This window comes from Bufo gargarizans, chromosome 5 (assembly GCF_014858855.1).
Source record: "Bufo gargarizans isolate SCDJY-AF-19 chromosome 5, ASM1485885v1, whole genome shotgun sequence".
NCBI classification, from domain to species: domain Eukaryota; kingdom Metazoa; phylum Chordata; class Amphibia; order Anura; family Bufonidae; genus Bufo; species Bufo gargarizans.
This window is the reverse complement of record NC_058084.1, coordinates 824,363-849,293: the sequence shown is the minus strand read 5'-3', so window position 1 is coordinate 849,293 and position 24,931 is coordinate 824,363. Positions and strand designations below refer to the sequence as shown.

Genomic DNA, 24,931 nt, shown 5'->3' with positions numbered 1-24,931 from the left:
CTTCACTGTGATTGACATCCTGTTAGGCTGGCATCGTGCAAGTCTCGCGCATGTGCGGTGCGCTCCTGGTCACTACGCGATTCCGGCTCACAGTGAATCACAGTGAAGGGAGGACAGGTAAGGGGCAGGCTTAGCTTGACTTGAAGCAAGGAGGCTGCAGCCCCTTTGACTTCAAGCTGACTCTGAGGATAGCAAACACATAAAAACAGCTTTTTTTATAAAGTAAGCAACAACCAGTGGTGGAATGAAAAACATTATTAGTAACACACTGGGGGCTACTGTAAGGTAATGAGGTCTGTTTAAAATGTGTTTTGGAGGTGACAGGTTCCCTTTAAAACGGTTGTCTCATCAAAGACAATGAGGGCATATCCTAGTCAGATTCCCCGATTGTATTTGATGAGACAACCCCTTTAAGCGTGCTATACTTAGGACCAAGAATTATTTTATGCATAATTTTTATGTTCTGTTTTATTTGTTTGCATTTGTTTCGTTTTTTTTTTTACTTTCATCTGTTTACATTCAAATTGACTTTGCCATAAAGTGAGTGCAATCAAATAAAACATTGTCACTTCTTGTGTATATTTCCAAGATTTATAAAAAAAAAAGTAATGTGTCACAGTATTCACTAGGGTTATAGTGACTTTACTCAATGGCATAAACGGCTATATATACACCAGTATCTCACACAAGTGAGTACACCTCACATTTTTGTAAATTATTTTATTATATCTTTTCATGGGAGAACAGTGAAGATATGACACTTTGATACACTTTGATAGTCAGTGTACAGCTTGTATAACAGTGGATATTTGGTGTACCCTCAAAATAACTCAACACACAACCATTAATGTCTAGACCGCTGACAACAAAAGTGAGTACAACTCTGAGTGAAAATGGCCAAATTGTGCCCAAAGTTTTAAAAATTGTGTGGGCACCAATATTTTCCACCACTGCCTTAACTCTGTTGGGCATGGAGTTCACTAGAGCTTCACATCTTGTCACTGGAATGCACTTCTACTCCTCCACCTTCCAATTGAGGATGTCAACAGATGCTCAATAGGGTTTAGGTTGGGAGACATGCTTGGCCAGACCAGCACCTTTACCAATGTGTCGGCAGATAAGAACCATTTGGTCCATCTAGTCTGCCCAATATACTGAATACTATGGATAGCCCCTATCTTATATGAAGGATGGGCTTATGCCTATCCCATGCATGCTTAAACTCCTTCACTGTATTTGCAGCTACCACTTCTGCAGGAATATTATTACTATTATATTACTTTTAAACCTCTGCCCCTCTAATTTAAAACTCCTTTTGTATCAGTTTTTCTTCTTTTAAATATTCTCTCCTCTTTTACCTTGTTGATTCCCTTTATGTATTTAAAAGTTTCTATCATATCCCCTCTGTCTCGTCTTTCTTCCAAGCTATACATGTTAAGGTCCTTTTAATCTTTCCTGGTAAGTTTTTTATCCTGTAATCCATTTACTAGTTTAGTAGCTCTTCTCTGAACTCTCTCCAAAATATTGATATCCTTCTGGAGATATGGTCTCCAGTATTAAGCACAATACTCCAAATGAGGTCTCACTAGTACTCTGTAGAGCGGCATGAGCACCTCCCTCTTTCTACTGGTAATTCCTCTCCCTATACACCCAAGCATTCTGCTAGCATTTCCTGCTGCTCTGACATTGTCTGCCTACCTTTTAAGTCTTCTGAAATAATGATCCCTAAATCCCTTTCCTCAGATACTGAGGTTAGGACTGTATCACTGATTTTATATTCTGCTCTTGGGTTTTTATGCCCCAGGTGCATTATCTTGCACTTATCAACATTACATTTTAGTTGCCAGATTTTTGACCATTCCTCTAGTTTTCCTAAATCCTTTCCCATTTGGTGTATCCGTCCAGGAACATCAACCCTATTACAAATCTTTGTGTCATCAGCAAAAAGACACACCTTACCATCGAGGCCTTCTGAAATTTCGCTGATAAAGATATTAAACAATATGGGTCCCAGAACAGATCCCTGAGGTACCCCACTGGAAACAAGACCTTGGTCTGAATATACTCCATTGACTACAACCCTCTATCTGTCCCTCAGCCACTGCCTAATCCAATCAACAATATGGGAGTCCAAGCCCACAGACTGCAATTTATTGATAAGCCTTCTATGTGGGACAGTATCAAAAGCCTTACTAAAGTCTAGATAAGCGATGTCTACTGCACCTCCTCCATCTATTATTTTAGTCACCCAATCAAAAAAATCAATAAGATTAGTTTGACATGATCTCCCTGAAGTAAACCCATGCTGTTTTTCATCTTTCAATCCATGGGATTTTAGATGTTCCACAATCCTCTCCTTAAGTATGGTTTCCATTAATTTCCCCACTATTGATGTCAGGCTTACTGGCCTATAGTTGCCCGATTCCTCCCTACTTCCTTTCTTGTGAATGGGCACAACATTTGCTAATTTCCAATCTTCTGGGACGACTCCTGTTGCCAGTGATTGGTTAAATAAATCTGTTAATGGTTTTGCTAGTTCAACGCTGAGCTCTTTTAATAGCTTTGGGTGTATCCCATCAGACCCCTGTGACTTATTTGTATTAATTTTAGACAGCTGACTTAGAACCTCTTCCTCTGTAAAGACATAGGCATCAAAAGATTCATTCGTCTTCTTTCCTGAGGTCCTTTTCCTTCATTTTCCTTTGTAAAAACTGAACAGAAGTATTCATTGAGACAGTCAGCTAGTTCTTTATCTTCTTCCATATACTTTCCTTATTTTGTTTTTAATTTGGTAATTCCTTGTTTTAGTTTCCTTTTTTCATTTATGTATCTGAAGAATGCCTTATCGCCTTTTTTCCCTGACTGAGCTAATTTCTCTTCTGCCTGTGCTTTAGAAGCTCTTATAACTTGTTTGGCCTCTCTCTGCCTAATCTTATAAATTGCCTTTCAGCCTCGTTAATTTTTTTTTTTTTATAATTCCTAAATGCTATCCTTTTTGTTTTTAATTATTTTGGCCACTTCTGCTGATTACCACAGTGGTCTCTTCCTTTGTTTGCTTTTACTGACAAGCCTAATGCAATTTTCTGTTGCCTTCAATAGTGCCACTTTTAAGAAGTCCCTTTTCTCCTGGACTCCAATTAAACTGTTCCAATCTGATAGGGACTCGTATACTACTAATCTAATTTTAGAAAAGTCAGTTTTTCAAAAACTTTTTTGTTTTTGTGTGGTGTGACTGAGTCACTGTTCTTATAGTAAACCACACTGACTGGTGATCACTAGATCCCAAGCTTTCCCCTACAGTAATATCATATACCAAATTCCCATTTGTGAATACTAAATCTAAAATGGCCTCCTTCCGGTTGGCTCCTCAACTACTTGCTGTAGAGATAATCCCAGCAGGGAATTTAGAATATCTGTACTCCTGCCAGAGCTAGCTATTTTGGTTTTCCAGTTTACATCTGGAAGATTGAAGTCTCCCATAATGATAACTTCCCCCTTCAATGTCATTTTAGCTATTTCCTCAACTAGTAGATCTAATTCTTTGACTTGGCTAGGTGGTCTATATATCACACCTACACGAGTTACCTTATGATTATCAAGCTGCAAGGTAACCCAAACTGACTCTAAATTGTTCTTGCTAACTTGTATCAAATTAGATTTTATGCTATCTGTCACATACAGGGCCACCCCTCCCCCTCCTTGCCTTCTCTGTCTTTCCTGTATAGAGAGAACCCTGGTATCAATATATCCCAGTCATTACTCCCCTTGAACCACGTCTCAGTAACAGCCACTAAATCTATATTCTCAGATGCCATTATAGCCTCAAGTTCATTTATCTTATTCCCTAAACTGCGAGCATTTGTAGACAAGAATCTGAGCTCGTCATTTCTTAACCTTTGTGCTACTGGCATCTTCTGGCATTGTTCTGGGGAGCAGTTGGATTGCTGGATTATCACTCTTTTGCCCCCCTTTCCTAGTTTAAATGCTTCTTAGCAAATACTTGGAACTGTTCACCGAGGACATTCGTTCCCTTGAGAGAAAGATGCAAACCATCTTTCTTGTACAGGTCTTTTTCATTCCAACAAGAGCTAACATGAGACACAAAGCCAAACCCTTGGTTCAGACACCTACCCTCAGTTTCTGTCATGGTCCCGCCAGTGACAGAGGTTAGAAGATCTGAAAGACTGGCTGCACGTTAGGTCATCTCACAGCCTATCTGTTTTTACTTATTGCAGTGTTGTTGTTGGTAATGACCACAACCTCTTGTCTCAGGTGTAGCTTGTGGTCATTACTGCTCCTCTATTTAGTCTGGACCCACATCTCATACCATGTTGGTTGCTCCCATTTGCTTGTTTACTAGGCCTCAGGGAGATCCTAGTTCGTTCATCTAGGAAGGAACCGGTAGTCTCAGACCCTGTCACTAATCCTAGGGCTTTTAAGGGGTTAGTCTAATGCCTAGGTTTCCGGTGTATGAATATTTCCACCTTCAGGGTCTGTTTATACTGATAGGAGTCAGGGCTAGGTTTAGGGTTTCCTTAGGTGGTCACCATTTCATTTTCCCTAGCCTTGAGGCCTTGTTCCTGGTCATTTCCCTTCTGTTGTCATTCTGATGTTCCTTCCCTCCCCCTACACTGTGACATTATCAACCACCGAGAAACTGCCATTTTGTTTGTGTCAGTGCAACGATTGATACGATTTCTGCACTGGTAAAACAGCTGCAGGGGCTGTCTTTGGAGGTGGCTGACCTCTGCACGATGGTCTCGCAGATCCAGAGACCACAGGCCGCTGGTTCCGGCAGCAGGAACGAGGCCTGCCTTGAACCTACGGACACTCTCCCGGACAGATTTTCCAGGGGAAGTGACAACTTTATTCGCTCCAGGGAGTCTTGCAAATTATGTTTTAGACTATGTCCTAACTCTCCTGGGGACGGGAGAGTAGGTATAATCATTTCATTACTTAAAGGTGATGCTCAATCTTGGGCTTTTTTGTTGCCAACCGGATCACAGTCCCTCTGGTCGGTAGATAAATTTTTTTAGAGCTCTAGGTCTTATCTACGATGACCCAGATCGGATCTCCCTAGCTGAGACTAAGTTGTGTGGCTTACGGCACGGAGAGCGTTGTTCGGAGACCTATTGCTCTGAATTTAGGAGATGGGCTATGGATATGGAGTGGAATGATCCAGCTCTCCTTAGTCAATTCTGTTAAGGGTTATCGGAGAGCCTGAAGGACGCGTTGGCGATTCACGAATATACCAAGTCATTGAAAGCGTCAATGTTCCTTACTGTACGTATTGATAGATGCCTGAGGGAGAGATCTAAGGTTCCTCACTCTCGGGACGTACTATCCTATAAGGTGGTGGCCTCTTCTGACACTTTAGTTACAGAAACACTTGATTTTATGTCTGGTGATGAACCAATGCAGCTGGGAGGAGCTACCCCTGGACCTGGTGATAAGAACTTTAGGCTTAAGAAGAGACTGCCTTTTCTGTGGAAAAAGGGGACATTTTGTTAACGTATGTCATTATGTTCAGCATCAAGGTGAAAAAGAGGAAAAAAAATGTTTAATCCTCATCTCACTCTTGGTGGTGTGGGTGGGGAATCTGAGAATTTACTTTTGTAATTTGCCGGTAGTACCCAAGTTCTCCTGTCTGCCGAGGCGACGCTAGATTTGTCATTTGCCAGTAGTACTCGACTTCTCCTGTCTGCCGAGGTGGCGCTAGATTCCAAAACTGTGCGAATGAAAGTGTTTGACATTGGGGCAGGGGTTAAAGTTAGTTGATGGTCAGTTTGTCCATATACATGGGTTGACAACAAGTGCATTAGACAAAAATATTTTGTTTGCAATTGATTCTGCTCCACTCGCACAGAAATATTTGTTGCAAATGGTGCAGGACATCCGTTTAAAAGTGGGTGATTTTCCTCAAGATTCCATTTTGTGTTTTGTGCTGGAGGGTCTACCTGCTCCCTTGGTGCTAGGGTTAACATCGTTAAGCAAACATAATCCTACCATTGATTAGCAAGCGAGACAGATTCTTGATTGCAGTGATTATTGTATAGACAATCTTAGCACATTGCTTTCTGTTGTAACCACTAAAGTTGTACCTTTGTTTATTTCAGATTTTTCTGATGTATTCTCTGAAAGTGGAAACCAGGAGGTACCTCCACATCGGGAGTATGACTGCCCTGTCAATCTTGTTCCTAGAGCTAGGTTGCCCAAGTCTCCGTTGTATAATCTTTCAGAACCCGATAGAGCAGCCATGCGAGAATATATCACAAGAGTTTGGCTAAAGGTCATATTAGACCATTCAAATCCACAGTGGACACAGTGTTCTTCTTTGTTAAGAAAAAGGACGGAACCCTTAGGCCATGTTTGGACTTCCATGAGCTTAATCGCATTACTGTCCGTGATCCTCATCTCCTTCCTTTGATCCCGGATTTGTTCAGTCAGATTGTTGGTGCCAAGTTGGATTTGTTAAGTTTGGTAAGGATCAAGGAGGGGGATGAATTCTCATTTTGAGAATTTGGTCATGCCTTTTGCGTTACCCAATGCCCCTGCAGTTTTTCAACATTTCATCAATGACATCTTTCATCATCTGGTGGACAGGTTTGTCGAGGTGCATCTGGATGATATTCTAATTTATTCTCATGACATGGAGACGCATCAGGATTACGTGAGACAAGTGTTGCAGATCCTAAGAGAGAATAAGTTGTATGCTAAGTTGGAAAAGTGTGTATTTGCAGTTCAGGAAGTGCAATTCCTGGGTTACTTACACTCATCTTCAGGTTTTCGTATGGTTCCAGAGAAGGTCCGTGCTGTGTTGGACTGGGATCAACCCGAAAATCTGAAAGCGCTTATGTGGTTTTTGGGGTTCACCAACTACTACCGTAAATGTATTTTGAACTACTCAACTGTGAAGGAATGCTCCTATGCTGGTGCAACCAGATGTGTCACAACCATTAATTGTAGAAGTTGACGCATCCGAGGTAGGAGCAGTCTTGTTGCAGGGCCTTTCACCTAGTAAATGGCGCCCATGTGCTTTCTTCTCTAAGAAGCTCTCAACTGCTGAAAAAAAAATTATGACGTGGGTAATAGAGTTGCTGGCCATTAAGTTGGCTTTTAAGGAATGGTGTCATTGGTTGAAAGGAGTGATTCATCCTATTACAGTAATTACCACTCACAAAAAAAACTGGCTTATTTGGAGTCTGCTAAATGCCTGAAACCAAGGCAGGCCAGATGGTCGTAGTTTTTTTATCAGATTTTATTTCGTTGTCGCCTATCGCCCTGGGGTTAAGAATGTCAAGGCGGACGCTTTCGTGGGGGGGGGGAAGGGTGATTAAGAAGATCCTGGTCCGATATTGGCTAAAGGGGTGGTAATATCCGCCCTTTATCCCGAGCTTGAGGCAGAGGTGTGGGAGGCCCAGGGAGATGCACCGGAGTCCTGTCTGCCGGGGAAGTTTTTTGTTCCTTCCGAATTATGAGAACAAGGTGTTCGAGGAACATCACTGTACAGTTCTTACAGGACACCCTGGGAGCAGATTCACGGTCAATCTCATTTCTCATAGATTCTGGTGGAGTTGTATAAATGTGTTGAGAGCTATGTGTCAGCTTGTGGTACTTGTGCTCGTGCTAAGGTGACACATACTCGGCCAGGATTTCCGTTGTCCATTCAGTCCCTACCTTGTACTAATTTGTCAATGGACTTTATCACAGATTTGCTGACTTCCTCAGGAAAAAAACAGTGATTCTGGTGGTTGTTGATCGCTTCAGCAAGATGTCGCACTTTATAGCATAATCAGGTCTACCTAATACTAAGTGTTTCTCAATAACATCGTGAAGCTACATAGTATTCCCTCTGATCTGGTGTCTCCAGATTGTTTTCAGATTCTGGAAGGCGTTCTGTACTCGCTTGGGGGTACAATTGGCCTTCTCTTCGGCCTTTCATCTTCAGTCGAACGCAGGCTGACTGAATGCACTAACCAGAATCTGGAGACTTATTTGAGATGTTTTGCCTCCGAGAATTAAGAGGAGTGGTCTTCATTTTTGTCTTTGGCCGAGTTTGCCATAAATAACCATAGGTAGGAGTCTTTTGGGGCATATGGGTTCCATCCCCAGTTTGGCGCATTTTCTGGTACTGAGACTTATGGTATACCTGAAGAGGAAAGAGTATAACTGACAAGAGACTTATAAGTGGTCCGGACCTGAGAGTCGGTGATTCTGTGTGGCTGTCCACAAGAAACATTAAGGTAAAGGTACCCTCTTGGAAGTTGGGTCCAAGGTTTATTGGTCCATATAAGATATCTGCCATTATTAACCCAGTAGCCTTTCATCTTGAACTTCCGCAAGCTTTAAAAATTCATAAGGTTTTCCACAAATCCTTGCTGAAGAGATATGTCGAACCTGCTTGCCTCCCGCTCCTGTCATGGTGGACGGTAATCTTGAATTTCAGATCGCCAGGATAGTGGACTCACAAATTCTCCGTAGATCCCTTCAGTTCCTCGTTCATTGGAAAGGTTAAGGTCCAGCGGCCGAAGTTAATGCTGGTCTCCTTGTGAAAGCCTTTCACAGGGCCCAATCCGGATAAGGTCGGTCTTGGGTGTCTGGAGGTCACCCGTAGAAGGGGGGGGGGGCACTGTAACGGTCCCTCCAGTAACACAGGTTAGAAGATCAGAGAGACTGGCTGCACATTAGGTCATCTGACAACCCATCTGTTTTCACTTGTAGTGTTGTTGTTGGTAATAACCACACCTCTTGTCTCAGGTGTAGCTTGTGGTCATTACTGCTCCTCTATTTAGTCTGGACTCACGCTTCCTACCATGCGGTTGATATTCTCTGCCTGGAGTTGAAAGAGCTGGTGTGTGGTCCTCATCTGAGTTCCTGCTCATCCATTTTCTATTGAACATAAGTGTGCTTCTCTTGGTATTTTGTTCCCATTTACTTGTTGCTTACTAGGCCTCAGGGAGACGCTGGTTCGTTCATCTGGGAAGGAACCAGTAGTCTCAGATCCTGTCACTAATCCTAGGGCTCTCAGGGTTACTATGGCCTAGGTTTTCGGTGTATGAATATTCCCACCTTATGGATCTATTCATACTGACAGAGCCCAATAGAGCAGTCAGGGCTAGGTTTGGGGTTTCCTTAGGTGGTCACCATTTCCCTTTCCCTAGCCTTGAGGCCTAGGTCCTGGTCATTTCTCTTCTGTTGTCATTCTTGTGTTCCTCTCTTCCCCCTACACGGTGACAATTTCTTTAACAAGGCAGTGGTCGTCTTGGAGGTTTCTTTGGGGTTGTTATAATGTTGGTACACTGCCCTGCAGCCCAATTTCCGAAGATAGGGGATTATGCTCTGCTTCAGTATGTCACAGTACATGTTGACATTCAAGGTTCCCTCAATGAACAGCCGGAAGCACTCATGCAGCCACAAACCATGGCACTCCCACCACTATGTTTGACTATAGGAAAGACTTGCTTGTCTTTGTACTCCTCACCTGGTTGTGGCCACACACACTTGACACCATCTGAACCAAATACGTTTCTCTTGGTCTTATCAGACCACAGGACATGATTCCAGTAATCCATGTCCTTAGTCTGCTTGTCTTAAGCAACATTTTTGTGGGCTTTCTTGTGCATCATCTTTAGAAGAGGTTTCCTTCTGGGACAACCAATTTGATGCAGTGTCGCGTATGGTCTGATCACTGACAGGCTGACCCCCACCCCTTTAACCTCTGCATCAATGCTGGCAACACTCTTACGTCTATTTTGAAAAGACAACCTCTGGATATGAAGCTGAGCATGTTCTCTCAACCTCTTTAATCGACCATGACGAGGCCTGTTCTAAGTGGAACCTGTCTTCTTAAACCGCTGTATGGACTTGGCCACTGTGCTGCAACTCAGTTTCAGGCTGTTGGAAGTCTTCTTACAGCCTAGGCCATCTTTATGTAGAGCAACAATTCTTTTTTCAAATCCTCAGAGTTCTTTGCCATGAGGTGCCATGTTGAACTTCCAGTGAACAGTATGAGAGAGTGTGAAAGTGATGACACCAAATTTGACACACCTGCTTCCTTGTAACATTAATGAGTGACATGACACCAGGGAGGAAAAATGGCTAATTGAGCACAATTTGGCCATTTTCACTTTTGTTGCCAGCAGTTTAGACATTAATGGTTGTGTGTGGAGTTATTTTGAAGGCAGACCAAATGTACTCTTATACAAGCTGTACACTGACTGCTTTACATTGTATCAAAGTGTCCCATGAAAAGATATAAAATATTTACAAAAATGTGAGGGGTATACTAACTTTTGCAAGATACTGTATTTATATATACATACACACACTATTTATAAAAAGTTAGGGATCTCTGGGTTGTGGGTGAAATTTCAGGATGAATTTAAAATGCACTGCAACCTTTACAGATTAACTTAATGTGACCTTCTCTAAACTTTTGAATGCACATGTCCAACTGGTCATTGTTTCAGTACTTTTTGCACAACTTGCTGTGCTCTAACAAGGAGCTTAATGGCAAAATTCACAGCAGGTTTTTGATCCATGAATCATCCAATAAATGTTATGGTTTCAACAGTCCCCCTCACCATGCTGTTCACATTTTGACATCTGGAGACCAAGACTGCACCTAACAATTGATCAACAGTACCTCGCTATTGCAAGGCTTCAAGCAGGATGTTCTCAGATGTAAGGAGCCACTGAGCTTAGAGTGTCACCAGCAGGTTGCAACAGAGATACAAAGTGACTGGAAGAGTCACAGAAAGGGATAGAAGTGGACTTCCTTTGGCAACATCCCACACTGATGACTGTTTCTTTGTGAACAGTGCCCTGTGGAACCGGATGATGAATTCCACACAACTCCAGGCACATGTAAGGGAGGTGAGGGGCACCTAAGTGTCACTTCAGACATTTCAAAACCATCTCTAAGGAGAGCGCTATGCATCAGCCACTATTGTCACCAATGGTGGTGGTTGTGTTACATTGTGGGCAGGTGTGTCTATTCATGCCGTAAACTTTGTGTCTAGCCCATACTACTTGAATAACAGTATTAATCCAGTTGTTGTTCTTCTGCATGAACAACACAGGCCTACAATCATTGCATCTTAATGGAGAACAATGCATCATTTAGAACCAAAGTATGTACAGAAAATGGGGAGAAGTAATTGTGTAAGTAATCCTGGTTTCTGGAAGTAAAAATGTTCTTTGTATTTAGCAGCAATCCCTGAGATTTAATATTTAACACCCCTGGCAGAGCCATCCCCCAAACCCTACAAACTGTTGATATCGCCAGGGACTAGGGGAGGAAGGAGCAGGGAAAATATAATACATGATGGTGGCCATTAATTTGAATCTCCCATCTGTGTAATTGCCAAAACTGGCATCGCTTGTATAGAGCGGCTATGGGATCAGCTGAGTCGCCGTGTAGAGACATTTTTTTATGGGGGTATAAACCACCACTGTTGGCTTTTGTTTCAATAAATTGTTTGAGATGATGCTTCTTCTTAAATGCCATACTTTCATGATGTCATATCATTGTAGCTTGGACTGAAAGCCGAATATCCCTAACTGTTTGTGAGTAGTGTGTGTATGTATATTGTATAATATATATATATTATTTCTAGCCCAAAAATTATTAACATTCTTAAATTCTAGGAGAAGCATTGCCTCCTATCAAAGCTAATGCTGGAGAGGAATCTGTTGTGAATCTGGACAAATTACGGTTTGCCAATGGAAGCACAAGAACTTCAGAGCTGAGAATCAACATGCAGAAGGTATTATAGTACATTACTGTTTAAAACATTCATCCTTCTAGTAGTGCACTGTTTTCATAATCAAAGCAATGATTTTATTGAATGTTTTGTATGTATATTTTTCCCAAAATGGTTTTGCTATGTTTCCATATAAACAAAGTATGTACAGATAATGGGGAGAAGTAATTGTGTAAGTAATCCTTGTAAAAATGTTCAGTGTATTTAGCAGCAATCCCTGAGGTAAAAAACGTAAATTTAAAATTGTAGTCACCCCTGGTAGACTCATCCCCCCCCAAACCCTACAAACGGCTGATATCGCCAGTGACTAGGGGAGGCATGAGCAAGGAAAATATAATACATGATGGTGGCTATTCATATGAATCTCCCATCTGTGTAATTGCCAAAACAGGCATCGCTTGTATAGAGCGGCTATACATTTTTGCTTGAGTAGGGTGCCCTAATTAAGGCATATGGACAGTGATTGTGTTCACAAGCAAGTCCTTTATTTTTCTATATTAACACAGTAACACAATTAGTATGATATAAAAGTTTAAAATATTGGCATTTAACATTTAGCTCCTCCCAAATTATGTTGATGTTGCTCAGTGTAATTTGTAGTGTGTTTCAATTTTTTTCGGCCTGGCCTGTGTATGTATATATTTGTAATATATATTTGTATTATATAGAGTCCTAGGTTCAAAAGGACAACATCAGCCTGGAGTTTGCATGTTCTCCCTGTGTTTGCTTGGATTTCCTCCAAGTACTCTAGTTTCCTTTGGAATACCTTCCAAAGACTGCGACCTGTTCTGTATGTTCAGTAGGGTTGCCAACTGGCCAGTATTTCACCCGCCAAGCTGGCAATTTAGCGCCCCAGACAGTGCTGGTAATTTTTTTTTATACCAGCAGTAATAATTGGCGGTATTTTACTAAAAGGACTGTTACTAATGAGTGCTTCCATTGTGGAATGCTCATTAGTACAGTCTTTAACTCCCGCCCCTTTCCCCACTTGTGTTAAGAAAGAAAAAAAAAAAACTTGCCTCATCCATTTGATTTTGCCGCTGTGAACACTCACTGCTTACTGGATGTGCAGAACAAGACCTGCGAGATGTCATCACGCTGGAGTGCAGGTCCTGCACTGAGAATCCAGTCAGCAGCGAATGTTCACAGCGACGCGATCAAATGAGGTGAGAAGAGAAGGGGGCACTAAGGGGGGGCATTACTATTACTGGGGGCACTATTGGGGGCAATATTAAATCTGGGGGGCATTGCCATTACTGGGGGATTAATATTACTGGGGGCACTATTAATTCTGGGGGGTGCTAATGGGGGCATTATTATTCTGGGGGGCTCTAATGGGGGCATTATTAATTCTGAGGGGCGCGAATAGGTGCATTATCCATTCTGGGGGGCACTTATGGCATTATTAATTCTGGTGGGTTCTAATGGGGGTATTAATAATTCTGGAGGGCACTAATGGAGGAATTACTATTACTGAGGGCACTAATGGGGGCATTATTTATCCTCGGGGGCCCTAATAGGGGGTTTACCCATTTTGGGGGGCACTAATCAAGGAATTACTATTACTGAGGGCACTACTGGGGGCATTACCCATTCTGGGGGGCATTATCAATCCTGGGTGCACTATTAATTCTGGGGGGCGCTAATGGGGCAATATTAATTCTGGGGGGCAATAATGGAGGCATTACTATTACTGGGGGCATTATCAATCCTGGGGGCGCTAATGGGGCAATATTAATTCTGGGGGGCACTAATGGAGGCATTACTATTACTGGGGGCACTAATGGAGGCATTATCCATTCTGGGGGCACTATAAATTCTGGGGGGAGCTAATGGAGGCATTACCATTACTGGGGGCATTATCCATTCTGGGGAGCACTAATGGGGGCATTATCAATCCTGGGGGGCGCTAATGGGGGCATTATTAATTCGGGGGGTGCTAAAGGGGGCATTATTAATTCGGGGGGGGGGCTGATTTGAGCATTATTAATACTGGGAGCGCTAATGGGTGCATTATTAATTCTGGAGGGAGCTAATTGAGGCACTACTATTACTGGAGGCGTGATCCATTCTGCGGGCACTAATGGCATTATCAATCCTGGGGGGGGGGGGGGCACTAATGGCAATATCCATTTTCGGGGCATTATCAATCCTGGGTGGCACTAATGGGGGCTTTATCAGTCCTGGGGGGGTGCTAATGGGAGCATTATCCATTCTGGGGGGTGCTTATGGGGGGTATTATTAATTCTGGGGGGTGCTAATGGAGGCATTACTATTTCTGGGGGCACTAAGGGTGGAATTAATGCTGGGGGATGCTAATGGGGGCATTATCCATTCTGGGGGGTCACAAATGGAGGCATTAATGTTACTGGGGGGCACTATTAATGCTGGGAGTCACATTACGACATAGAGACTTAACACCCTTTGGCCCATAGGTACATCCAGTGTCTGGGGAGGTTTTAGACCGGGTCTCGGCTCTCTAGGATGTATGATTCCTGAGATATTCCTAAAAAATGTATTCACCAATAGGAGCTCGCAGGTCCTTCAGTGTTGAAATACACAGGTACAGTAGGTTTCCATAACAACTCAGCCATTTTTCTTCACTGTAAAGATAAAAAATGGAGTCAAACAAAAGAGAGGATTGGGATAGTAGGGGGTGGAGAGAGAGAGGGGGGAGAGGATTTGAGGCGACAGAGGTACACCTGGTTGAGGTAGCGTTATACCTAGTTGAGCAAGAAACGTGAGGCAGCTCCCCAAACTGTAAGCGTTTAGTACAGGGCAGTGTACTGTATAGTAAGTGAACAGGTATGAAAAATGTATACGGTAAGTGGTGCTGTTCCGGGATTGGACCCGGAGGAAGAAAAGTGTGAAACTAGATGCTTTTGGTGAGGTAAAAAATGGGCATGGTTAGATCGTGTCTTCAGTGATATTAAAATCTGTAGTTATAAACATACATGTGCAAATTGTGCATCATTTGTATTGCCACTGGTGGCAGTGTGAGATAGAGTGGGACATAGAGGATAAGCTCAATACGCAAATACTTGCACCTCCCCTGCCGAGGTCGCCTGTAGATAAGTGGCTTATCTAGTCCCCAAAGGCTCCTGTATTAGTGTAAGTCTTTATTTTCAATAAATAGCTCAACATGTTTCGGGATATAGGTCCCTTTCTCAAGAGCATACATAAAGTGTGATATGGCAGCCTTTAGATAGGGTGACTACATGCACATAGTTTGGGGTCATGTGGTCAGGAGGGGGCTGACCCTATCTGACCTAATTTCCTGTTTTGCAAAAAAAAAGTGAATTGTCTTAAAGGGATTCTGTCACCTCGTTTTCGGTTATAGAGATGCGGACATGCACGGCTAGATCGCCGCTAGCATGTCCACAATATACCGGTCCTATAGGTGCTGTGTGCTTTTATTTTGTTTAAAAAATTATTTTAGAGATATGTAAATGAGCTTTGTAAGGAGCCCAAGGGGCTGTACGAACCTTCCTGGTGCCCAGCCACACCCCCCTGTGAAGGAGCCCAGCACCGCCTATGTCCTCCGGCTCTCCTCCTTACGTCACAGATTGCCGTAATCTCGCAATGCGCGAGCTCATGCATGCGCAATGACGGTATAGTGTTCCTTCCCTGTGCTGGCATCAGCCTCAGGGAAGGAACTGCGCATGCGCGAGCTCACGCATCGCAAGATTACAGCAATGTATCTGTGAGGAAAGGGGGAGATTCGGAGGACATAGGCGGTGCTGGGCTCCTCTACAGGGGGGCGTGGCTGGGCGCCAGGAAGGTCCGTACAGCCCCTTAGGCTCCTTACAAAGCTCATTTACATATCTATAAAATAATTTTTTTAACTAAATAAAAGGACACAGCCCCATAGGATCGGTATATTGCGGACATGCTGGTGGCTATCTAGCCGTGCATATCCGCAGCTCTATAACCCGAAAACGAGGTGACAGAATCCCTTTAAATAATGCATTCCACTTCAGATATAATGGAGGACAAGTACAGTCAGGTTTTACAAAGATTAAAGAAAGAAAATGTATTGCATTGTCTGTTTTTTCAGCCGATATAAATCATGACCGGAAGTGGGGGTGGAGTGATCTTGCATTCCAGCTTGAAACGCATGTTGAGTAGAAGGAATATGGACTATTAAATTGAATGTTCTTACGGTCTCCTCAAAAAAGATTCATATGGAATTTCGGTGGTGGTGTTTTTGGTGGCTTGGGTGTTTCTTCCAGCGGTGTGCGCGTCGAGCGGCCGATGCGTTACACTGTGGAACGCATTGGACCGGAAGTGTATTGTGGCTGCTGTGTCCAGTGTAGCGTTACATTACCCTACTGTGAGATTTCCCTACCTCCTGACTTCCCGTCGCACTGCTAATGACGTAAGGAGGCGTTCCTGAGTTTTGACGTTCTGCGCATGCGCAAACTGAAAGTTTATGGAAAATCTAAGCGGAGTTCAGCTTCACTCCGGGACACTGCGCATGTGCCGGCCGGAGTTAGCCGCGCAGTGTCCCGGCGTAAAGCTAAACTCCGCTGAGATTTTCCATAAACTGTTGGTTTGCGCATGTGCAGATCGTTAAAACTCAAGAACGCCAGTTATTAGCAGTGCGACAGGAAGTCAGGAGGTAGGGTAGTATAACGGTAATGGCTAAATACTATATTCGGGAAGGACCTTCTGACGTCATAACATCACGTGGCACTCCTAGATCACGTGGATCGGAAACAGGAGACCCCGGATTGCACACAAAATAATGTTAAAACAAAAAAAAGAAGGTTGTTTAGGGCTACCCAATATACATGACTACTACATTGCTACCCACTTGAGCTTTATGAAAGAATGGTGGAAAGGAGATTTGCAGCACCATTGGCTGCACATTGAATCGACTATTTCTAAAACCCATAATCTAAAAGCCTTTGAAATGTCTCAACTTAAGCAATTCGCCTCTCTCCATGACCTATACTCAATACCTCATAAAGATTTCTATAAATATCTTAAGATGAGACATTTCCTCCATAGTAAAGACTCCCTCAAAATAACTGCATGCAAAGAAATACTAGACCTAGACTAGATGTTTTCTAACTTGAAGAACGCTGAGTTTACTTAGTTTATATGTTGTATGTTTTCCCCTCATGTTTTTTTCCATGAACAAATATACTATATGCGACTATTTTCAATCGAATGTAACTCATTGTACTTGGCTTAACCCCTTAGTGACCACCCATATGCCTTTTTACGGCGGTCACTAAGGAGCCTTAGGCTGGGCCGCCGCATTTTTACGGCGGCCCAGTCCAAGTGCTGCACGGCTCCCCCATGCAGCGGGGAGCGCGGACCCGGCTTTCACATGACAGTGCCGATCCGGGCTGTTTAACCCTTTACATGCTGGGCGCAATGGCGCCCCGCTGCATGTAAAGTGGTGACAGAGGGAGCGGACTCCCTCTGTCTCCCATCAGCACCCCGATAATGCAATCGTGGGGTGCTGATTTGTTGGGAAGCTTACCTTGCTTCCGATCAGGGCCCCGAGCCTGTCTGCAGTTATCTGGCGCAGCCTGCTGGTCAATCTTTGAATAGCATTGCCATTGAAATGTAATGTATTATAGAGATAATGCATTACATTTTAAAAACAATCAAAATACTATATATTATAGTCCCCTTGTGGGACTTTTAAGTAGTAAAAAGAATAGGAAAAAAATGCACATTTATTAAATAAAAAAAATCCCTAAAATAAAAAATAGCATTTTTTTCCACTGAAAATACGCTTTTCAATTAAAAAAACGGAAATATCCCCCATATGTTTGGTATTGGCGCGTCCGTAACGACCAGACTACATAAATATTACATAAATTATCCCTTATGGTGAACGCCGTAAAAAAAAAAAAAATACAATTTCTAATTTATTCTTAGTTTCCACCGAAAAAAACGTAATAACAAGCGATCAAAAAGCGGCAATTACTCCAAAATGATACTAATGAAAAATACAAGTTGTCACTCAAAAATCAAGCCCTCTCACAACTCCATAGGGGAAAAAAAAAAAAAAAAGTTATGGGTCTTGTGAAGTGGCAATGCAAAATCATTATTTTGGTTAATAACTTTAACTTTATTGAAAAAAAAAAAGTAGTAAAACTTAAAATTATAAGTGTTTAGTATCACTGTAATCGTACTGACCCAGAGAATAAAGATATTATGTTATTTGTACTGAAAAATGAACGCCGTAAAATTTATAATGTAAAAACGCAGTGGCAGTATTGCTATTTTTCCCCATCTCCCTCCCAGAAAGAGTTAATAAAAGTTAATCAGAAAGTTATGTGTACCCCAAAATGGTGCCATTAAAAACTACAACTTGTCCCGTGAAAAACAAGCCCTCATAAAGCTATATAGACGAAAAAATAAAAAGTTATAGCTCTTGGAACGAGACCATGAAAAAAGGAAGAAAAGCGCTTGGTCATAAAGGCCCAAACAGGCTTGGTCACTAAGGGGTTAAGATGTTATTCTACTACATATGTACTTTATTGTGATTTGTACTCCAAAATGGTACAAAAATTACAGCTCGTCCTGCAACAAACAAACCCTCGCACAGCTCAAACAAATATAAATTTTATTAGTCCTAAAAACAACTTTCCGTCTGAGCACTGCCATGCCTCCAAACCGCAATTTACGACATCATATGGGGTGTTGCCATATCCAGAAAAAAAATGCATAACAAATGTGGGGTACATTTTCTCCTGTTATGCCTTGTGAAAATGAAAAATTTGGGGCTAAAGATAATTTTATTGGAAATAAATAAATGTATTTTTCATTTTCACAGCCAAAGGTTTCTAACATCCATATGTATATGGATATAAAAAGTCTACCCACCCCTGGTAAAATGTCAGGTTTCTGTGATGTAAAAAAATGAGACAAAGAGAAATAATTTCAGAACTTTTTCCACCTTGAATGTGACCTATAAACTGTACAACTCAATTGAAAAATAAACTGAAATCTTTTAGGTAGAGGGAAGAAAAATTATCTACTACATATGTACTTCATTGTGATTTGTACTCCAAAATGGTACAAAAATTACAGCTTGTCCTGCAACAAACAAACCCTCACACAGCTCAAACAAATACAATTTGTATGTTGCTGTAGGCTTCTTGGTAGCCTCCCAGACCAGTTTTCTTCTCGTATTTTCAGCAATTTTGGAGGGATGTCCACTTCTTGGTAATGTCACTGTTGTGCCATATTTTCTCCACTTGATGACTGTTTTCACTGTGTTCCATGGTATATCTAATGCCTTGGAAATTCTTTTGTACCCTTCTCCTGACTGATGCCTTTAAACAATGAGATCTTTCTGATGCTTTGGAAGCTCTCTGTGGACCATGGCTTTTGCTGTGGGATGCGACTAAGAAAATTTCAGGAAAGACCAACTAGAGCAGCTGAACTTTTTTATTTGGGGTTAATCAGAGGCACTTTAAAGGATAACTGTCATATTTTCATCAAAAAATCTATTTTAGCATATGTTACTGCTGCAGCAGCATTATGCATAAAGCAATCTTTAGTTTCTTCAGTTACCACTGTTTTCCTTGAGTTTTCCCCTTAGTTACGGCTGATTTGAATCCTACATTATGAGGATCTTCTCAAGATGGCTCCTCTGCCAGTTCTCGGAGTCCTAAACTGCATTCCCTCAGGTAACATATAAACTTGCTGTAGCCAGCAGCTTCCTGCCAGCCAATCAGTTTGGATTACTGAGAGACATGCCTCCTCACTCTGAAGTCTAATGCAGGTATGCAGTGTGAAGGACTGCCCCTCTGTCTTGCTAGCCGGAGACAGATGAGCAATAGCAACGGTCTTTTAAGGGAGCAGTGGAAAGAGACAGGAGACCTTTATGAAAGCTGTTGTTATAAGGTAATTACAGATATTTTGGCAATCATTGACATACTAACTTAGGTATACATGCTTTGCTCTAATAAACTAGCAAATAAAATAAAAAATATGAGTTATCCTTTAAATGTTGGCAGGTGTATGCTGACTATTTAAAATGAGTTTGAATGTGATAGTTTAATTCTGAACATGGCTACATCCCCAGTTATAAGAGACACCCTCTTATAACTGGGGCTGTAGCCATGTTCAGAATTAAACTATCACATTCAAACTCATTTTAAATAGTCAGCATACACCTGCCAACATTTAAAGGATAACTGTCATATTTTTTATTTATTTGCTAGTTTATTAGAGCAAAGCATGTATACCTAAGTTAGTATGTCAATGATTGCCAAAATATCTGTAATTACCTTATAATAACAGCTTTCATTAATGTCTCCTGTCTCTTTCCACTGCTCCCTTAAAAGACTGTTGCTATGGCTCATCTGTCTCCGGCTAGCAAGACAGAGGGGCAGTCCTTCACACTGCATACCTGCGTTAGACACTTATGCAACCACATTATTTTTTGTTTGTTTTGTTTTCTTCCCTCCACCTAAAAGATTTCAGTTTGTTTTTCAATTGGGTTGTACAGTTTATAGGTCACATTAAAGGTGGAAAAAGTTCTGAAATGATTTATCTTTGTCTCATTTTTTACAGCACAGAAACCTGACATTTTACCAGGGGTGTGTAGACTTTTTATATCCACTGTAATTACATACATAGTAACATAGTAACATAGTTTGTCCATCTAGTTCGGCCTGTTATCCTGCAAGTTGATCCAGAGGACGGCAAAAAAAAAAAAATTGAGGTAGAAGCCAATTTTCCCACAAAAAATCCTTCCCTACTCCAATCAGGCAATCAGGCAATCAGAATAACTCCCTGGATCAATGCTATAGCTATGCATGTAATATTATTACACTCCAGAAATACATCCAGGCCCCTCTTGAACTCTTTTAGTGAACTCGCCATAACCACCTCCTCAGGCAGATCACTGCTATTACCATAAAGAATCCTCTTCTATGTACAAAGCTCTGCTATGTCTGCCTTGTACACAGTACTCCATGTGTGGTCTGATTAGTGATTTGTAAAGTGGCAGGACTATGTTTTCATCACTGGCAGCTATGCCCCTTTTGATGCAACCCAATTTCTTATTCGCCTTGGCAGCAGCTGCCTGACACTGGTTTTTACGGCTTAGTTTGCTGTTCCTATGTCCTTTTCCATGTGAGATATACGAACTCCATTGAATCACCGCTGTCAAGTCTAGATCTTACCTCCTCATAGAAACTGATTAAATTATTTTGACATGACCGATCCCTCAGGAAGCCATACTGATATGGCATTATTTGCTTATTTACATTGAGGTACTCCAAAATAGCATTTCTTAGAAAACCTTCAAACTGTTTTCCCACAACAGTTGTTAAATTTACCGGCGTATAGTTTCAGGGGTCTGTTTTTGCACCCTTTTTGTATATTAACACAACATTTGCTATGTGCCAATCCTGTGGAACACTCCCTGTCAGTATAGAGTCCGTAAATATCAGAAATAAGTGTCTGGCTATGACATTAATTAATTCTCTTAGGATAAGGGGGTGTATGCCATCTGGTCCTGGCGATTTTGTCTATTTTAAGCTTTTTAAGACACCGCTGTACTTCTTCCTGGGCACTTTTAATGGGGAATTTACTTTTATATTCTGCATTTCATCTGACAGTTTATTAGTTTATAGCTTTGCTTTCTTCTCATCGCTCTCTGCAACTCCCCCCTCAATGCTCTGTAAAGAGCCGACACCTTCAGATTTATACTTTTTACCATTTATATAATTGAAGAACTTCTTAGGGTTTGTATTACTCTCTTTGGCAATTAATTAATCTCTCTGTCTCTAGTTTAGCTGCTTTTATTTGTTTTTTACATATTCTATTTTTTCCTTTTCAGTGCTTCCTCACTAGCCTCCTGTTTTAGTGATTTAAATGCTTTCTTTTTGTTATTCATTGCTTTCTTTACAGGTCTATTTATCCACATTGTTTTTTTCTTGTTACCTAACCTTTTATTCCCATAAGGTATGTACCTCTCACAATTACATTTTAGGATGCTTTTAAAAATATCCCATTTTGTGGCTGTATTTTTAATTTTGAGGACTTTGTCCCAGTTAGTTCGGCCTATTGCCTCTTAGTTGGCTAAATTTTACTTTTTTGAAGTTTGGTATTTTTGTTCCTTTATGAAGAAACACTCTTTTGAATGGCAATTGGAAGGTTATTACTTTATGGTCACTATTTTTCACGTGTCCCCCAACCTGCTCATCTGTTCTGTCAGGTCTATTGGTTAATACCAAGTCCAGAATGGCTGTCCCTCTAGTTGGATCCTGAACCAGTTGGGAAAGGTACCGTATTTTTCGCCCTATAAGATGCTCCGGCCCATAAGGCCATTGGTTTTTAGAGGGAGGCAATAAGAAAAATATTTTTCATTACACCTCAGGTCAGTCCACCAATCAGATCCCCAATGTTAATAAGACCCCAATAAGACCTCAGATCAGACCCCCAATCAGACCTCAGCTCAGACCCCAATGTGAATGACCCCCAATAAGATCTCAGATAAGAGCCCCATGCCTCTCATCTGCCCCATATGCCTCTCTTCAGCCTCCCATAGGCCTCTCTTCAGCCTCCCATAGGCCTCTCTTCAGCCCCCCCATAGGCCTCTCTTCAGCCCCCCCATAGGCCTCTCTTCAGCCCCCCCATAGGCCTCTCTTCAGCCCCCCCATAGGCCTCTCTTCAGCCCCCCCATAGGCCTCTCTTCAGCCCCCCCATAGGCCTCTCTTCAGCCCCCCCATAGGCCTCTCTTCAGCCCCCCCATAGGCCTCTCTTCAGCCCCCCCCATAGGCCTCTCTTCAGCCCCCCCATAGGCCTCTCTTCAGCCCCCCCCATAGGCCTCTCTTCAGCCCCCCCCATAGGCCTCTCTTCAGCCCCCCCCATAGGCCTCTCTTCAGCCCCCCCATAGGCCTCTCTTCAGCCCCCCCCAGGCCTCTTTTCAGCCCCCCCGTAGGCCTCTTTTCAGCCCCCCCCCGTAGGCCTCTTTTCAGCCCCCCCGTAGGCCTCTTTCAGCCCCCCCGTAGGCCTCTTTTCAGCCCCCCCGTAGGCCTCTTTTCAGCCCCCCCGTAGGCCTCTTTTCAGCCCCCCCCGTAGGCCTCTTTTCAGCCCCCCCCGTAGGCCTCTTTTCAGCCCCCCCCTAGGCCTCTTTTCAGCCCCCCCGTAGGCCTCTTTTCAGCCCCCCCGTAGGCCTCTTTTCAGCCCCCCCGTAGGCCTCTTTTCAGCCCCCCCGTAGGCCTCTTTTCAGCCCCCCCGTAGGCCTCTTTTCAGCCCCCCCGTAGGCCTCTTTTCAGCCCCCCGGTAGGCCTCTTTTCAGCCCCCCCCCCCCCGTAGGCCTCTTTTCAGCCCCCCCGTAGGCCTCTTTTCAGCCCCCCCGTAGGTTTCTCTTTAGCCCCCCCGTAGGCCTCTCTTTAGCCCCCCCGTAGGCCTCTCTTTAGCCCCCCGTAGGCCTCTCTTCAGCCCCCCCCGTAGGCCCCTCTTCAGCACCCCCCCCCCTGTAGGCCCCTCTTCAGCACCCCCGTAGGCCCCTCTTCAGCCCCCCCCCCCCCGTAGGCCTCTCTTCAGCCCCCCCCCCCGTAGGCCTCTCTTCAGCCCCCCCCCCCCCGTAGGCCTCTCTTCAGCCCCCCCCCCCAGGCCTCTCTTCAGCCCCCCCCCAGGCCTCTCTTCAGCCCCCCCCCCAGGCCTCTCTTCAGCCCCCCCCCGTAGGCCTCTCTTCAGCCCCCCCCATAGGCCTCTCTTTAGCCCCCCCCATAGGCCTCTCTTTAGCCCCCCCATAGGCCTCTCTTCACCCCCCCCCCCCCGTAGGCCTCTCTTCAGCCCCCCCCCCCCCGTAGGCCTCTTTTCAGCCCCCCCCCCCGTAGGCCTCCCTTCGCCCCCCCCCCCTTCGGCCTCCCTTCGGCTCCCCCCCGTAGGCCTCTCTTCAGCCCCCCCAATAGGCCTCTCTTCAGCCCCCCCCGTAGGCCTCTAGTCCCCCCCCGTAGGCCTCTCTTCAGTCCCCCCCAATAGGCCTCTCTTCAGCCCCCCCCATAGGCCTCTCTTCAGCCCTCCCATAGGCCTCTCTTCAGCCCCCCCCCCAATAGGCCTCTCTTCCCCAATAGGCCTCTCTTCAGCCCCCCCAATAGGCCTCTCTTCAGCCCCCCCCAATAGGCCTCTCTTCAGCCCCCCCCAATAGGCCTCTCTTCAGCCCCCCCCAATAGGCCTCTCTTCAGCCCCCCCCAATAGGCCTCTCTTCAGCCCCCCCCCAATAGGCCTCTCTTCAGCCCCCCCCAATAGGCCTCTCTTCAGCCCCCCCATAGGCCTCTCTTCAGCCCCCCCATAGGCCTCTCTTCAGCCCCCCCCATAGGCCTCTCTTCAGCCCCCCCATAGGCCTCTCTTCACCCCCCCCCATAGGCCTCTCTTCACCCCCCCCCCCCCCCATAGGCCTCTCTTTAGCACCCAGTGCCTACATCTGCCCCGAAATAAAATAAAGAAAACACTTACCTTTCCTGCTCCGGACGCCGCCGCTCCTCACCACCCGCGCTCGTTAATCCTCCTCTTCAGTCTGCTGTGTGTGACGCGCACAGTGTGAGGTCACAACCCGCCCTCACATGTGCGCAGTAGAGCGCCGAGGACCAGGAAGAGGTGAGTATAGCGCGTTCACTGCTTCCTGGTCCACTGGTTCTAATCTGCATTATGGAAGCACTTGATTAGTATTCGCCCCATAAGACGCATGGGCATTTCCCCCCCACACTGTCCATCTCCTGTGGACTCCATCAGCCAACTGCGCATCCTGCAGGAAAGGTAAGTATATTAGCAGGGACCTATATCTACCGGGGGTGGTGGGGTGGATGGCTATGGCATGGGGTTGATGGGGCTCTCTGGGGGACATGGATGATGGTGGCAATGGGATGGGGCTGATGGTGCTGGCTGGGGGACATGGACGATATGGCAATGGCATGGGAGAGATGGCGCTTGCTGTGGGACATGATGGTGTCCATGGCATGGGGGTGATGGCGCTTGCTGTGGGACATGATGGTGGCAATGGCATGGTGCTGGCTGTGGGACATGATGGTAGCAATGGCATGGGGCTGATGGCGCCGGCTGGGGGACATGGATAATGGCATGGGGCTGATGGCGCTGGCTGGGGGATACTTCATCTTTACATTGTTTGGAAAAAGATCTGGTACATAATGCACATCTTAAAAATTTCTTGAACAGTT

At 44.0% G+C, this 24,931-nt stretch overlaps 1 protein-coding gene across 1 annotated transcript in view; it reads left to right on the top strand.

Moving 5' to 3' along the window:
• Positions 1–24,931, top strand: part of SDHA (succinate dehydrogenase complex flavoprotein subunit A) — a 373,951-nt gene that overhangs the window by 210,220 nt on the left and 138,800 nt on the right. Inside the window, exon 11 of the mRNA XM_044293667.1 lies at positions 11,650–11,768. Coding sequence (XP_044149602.1) covers positions 11,650–11,768 — 119 coding nt within the window. The remainder of the gene's footprint in view (positions 1–11,649; positions 11,769–24,931) is intronic.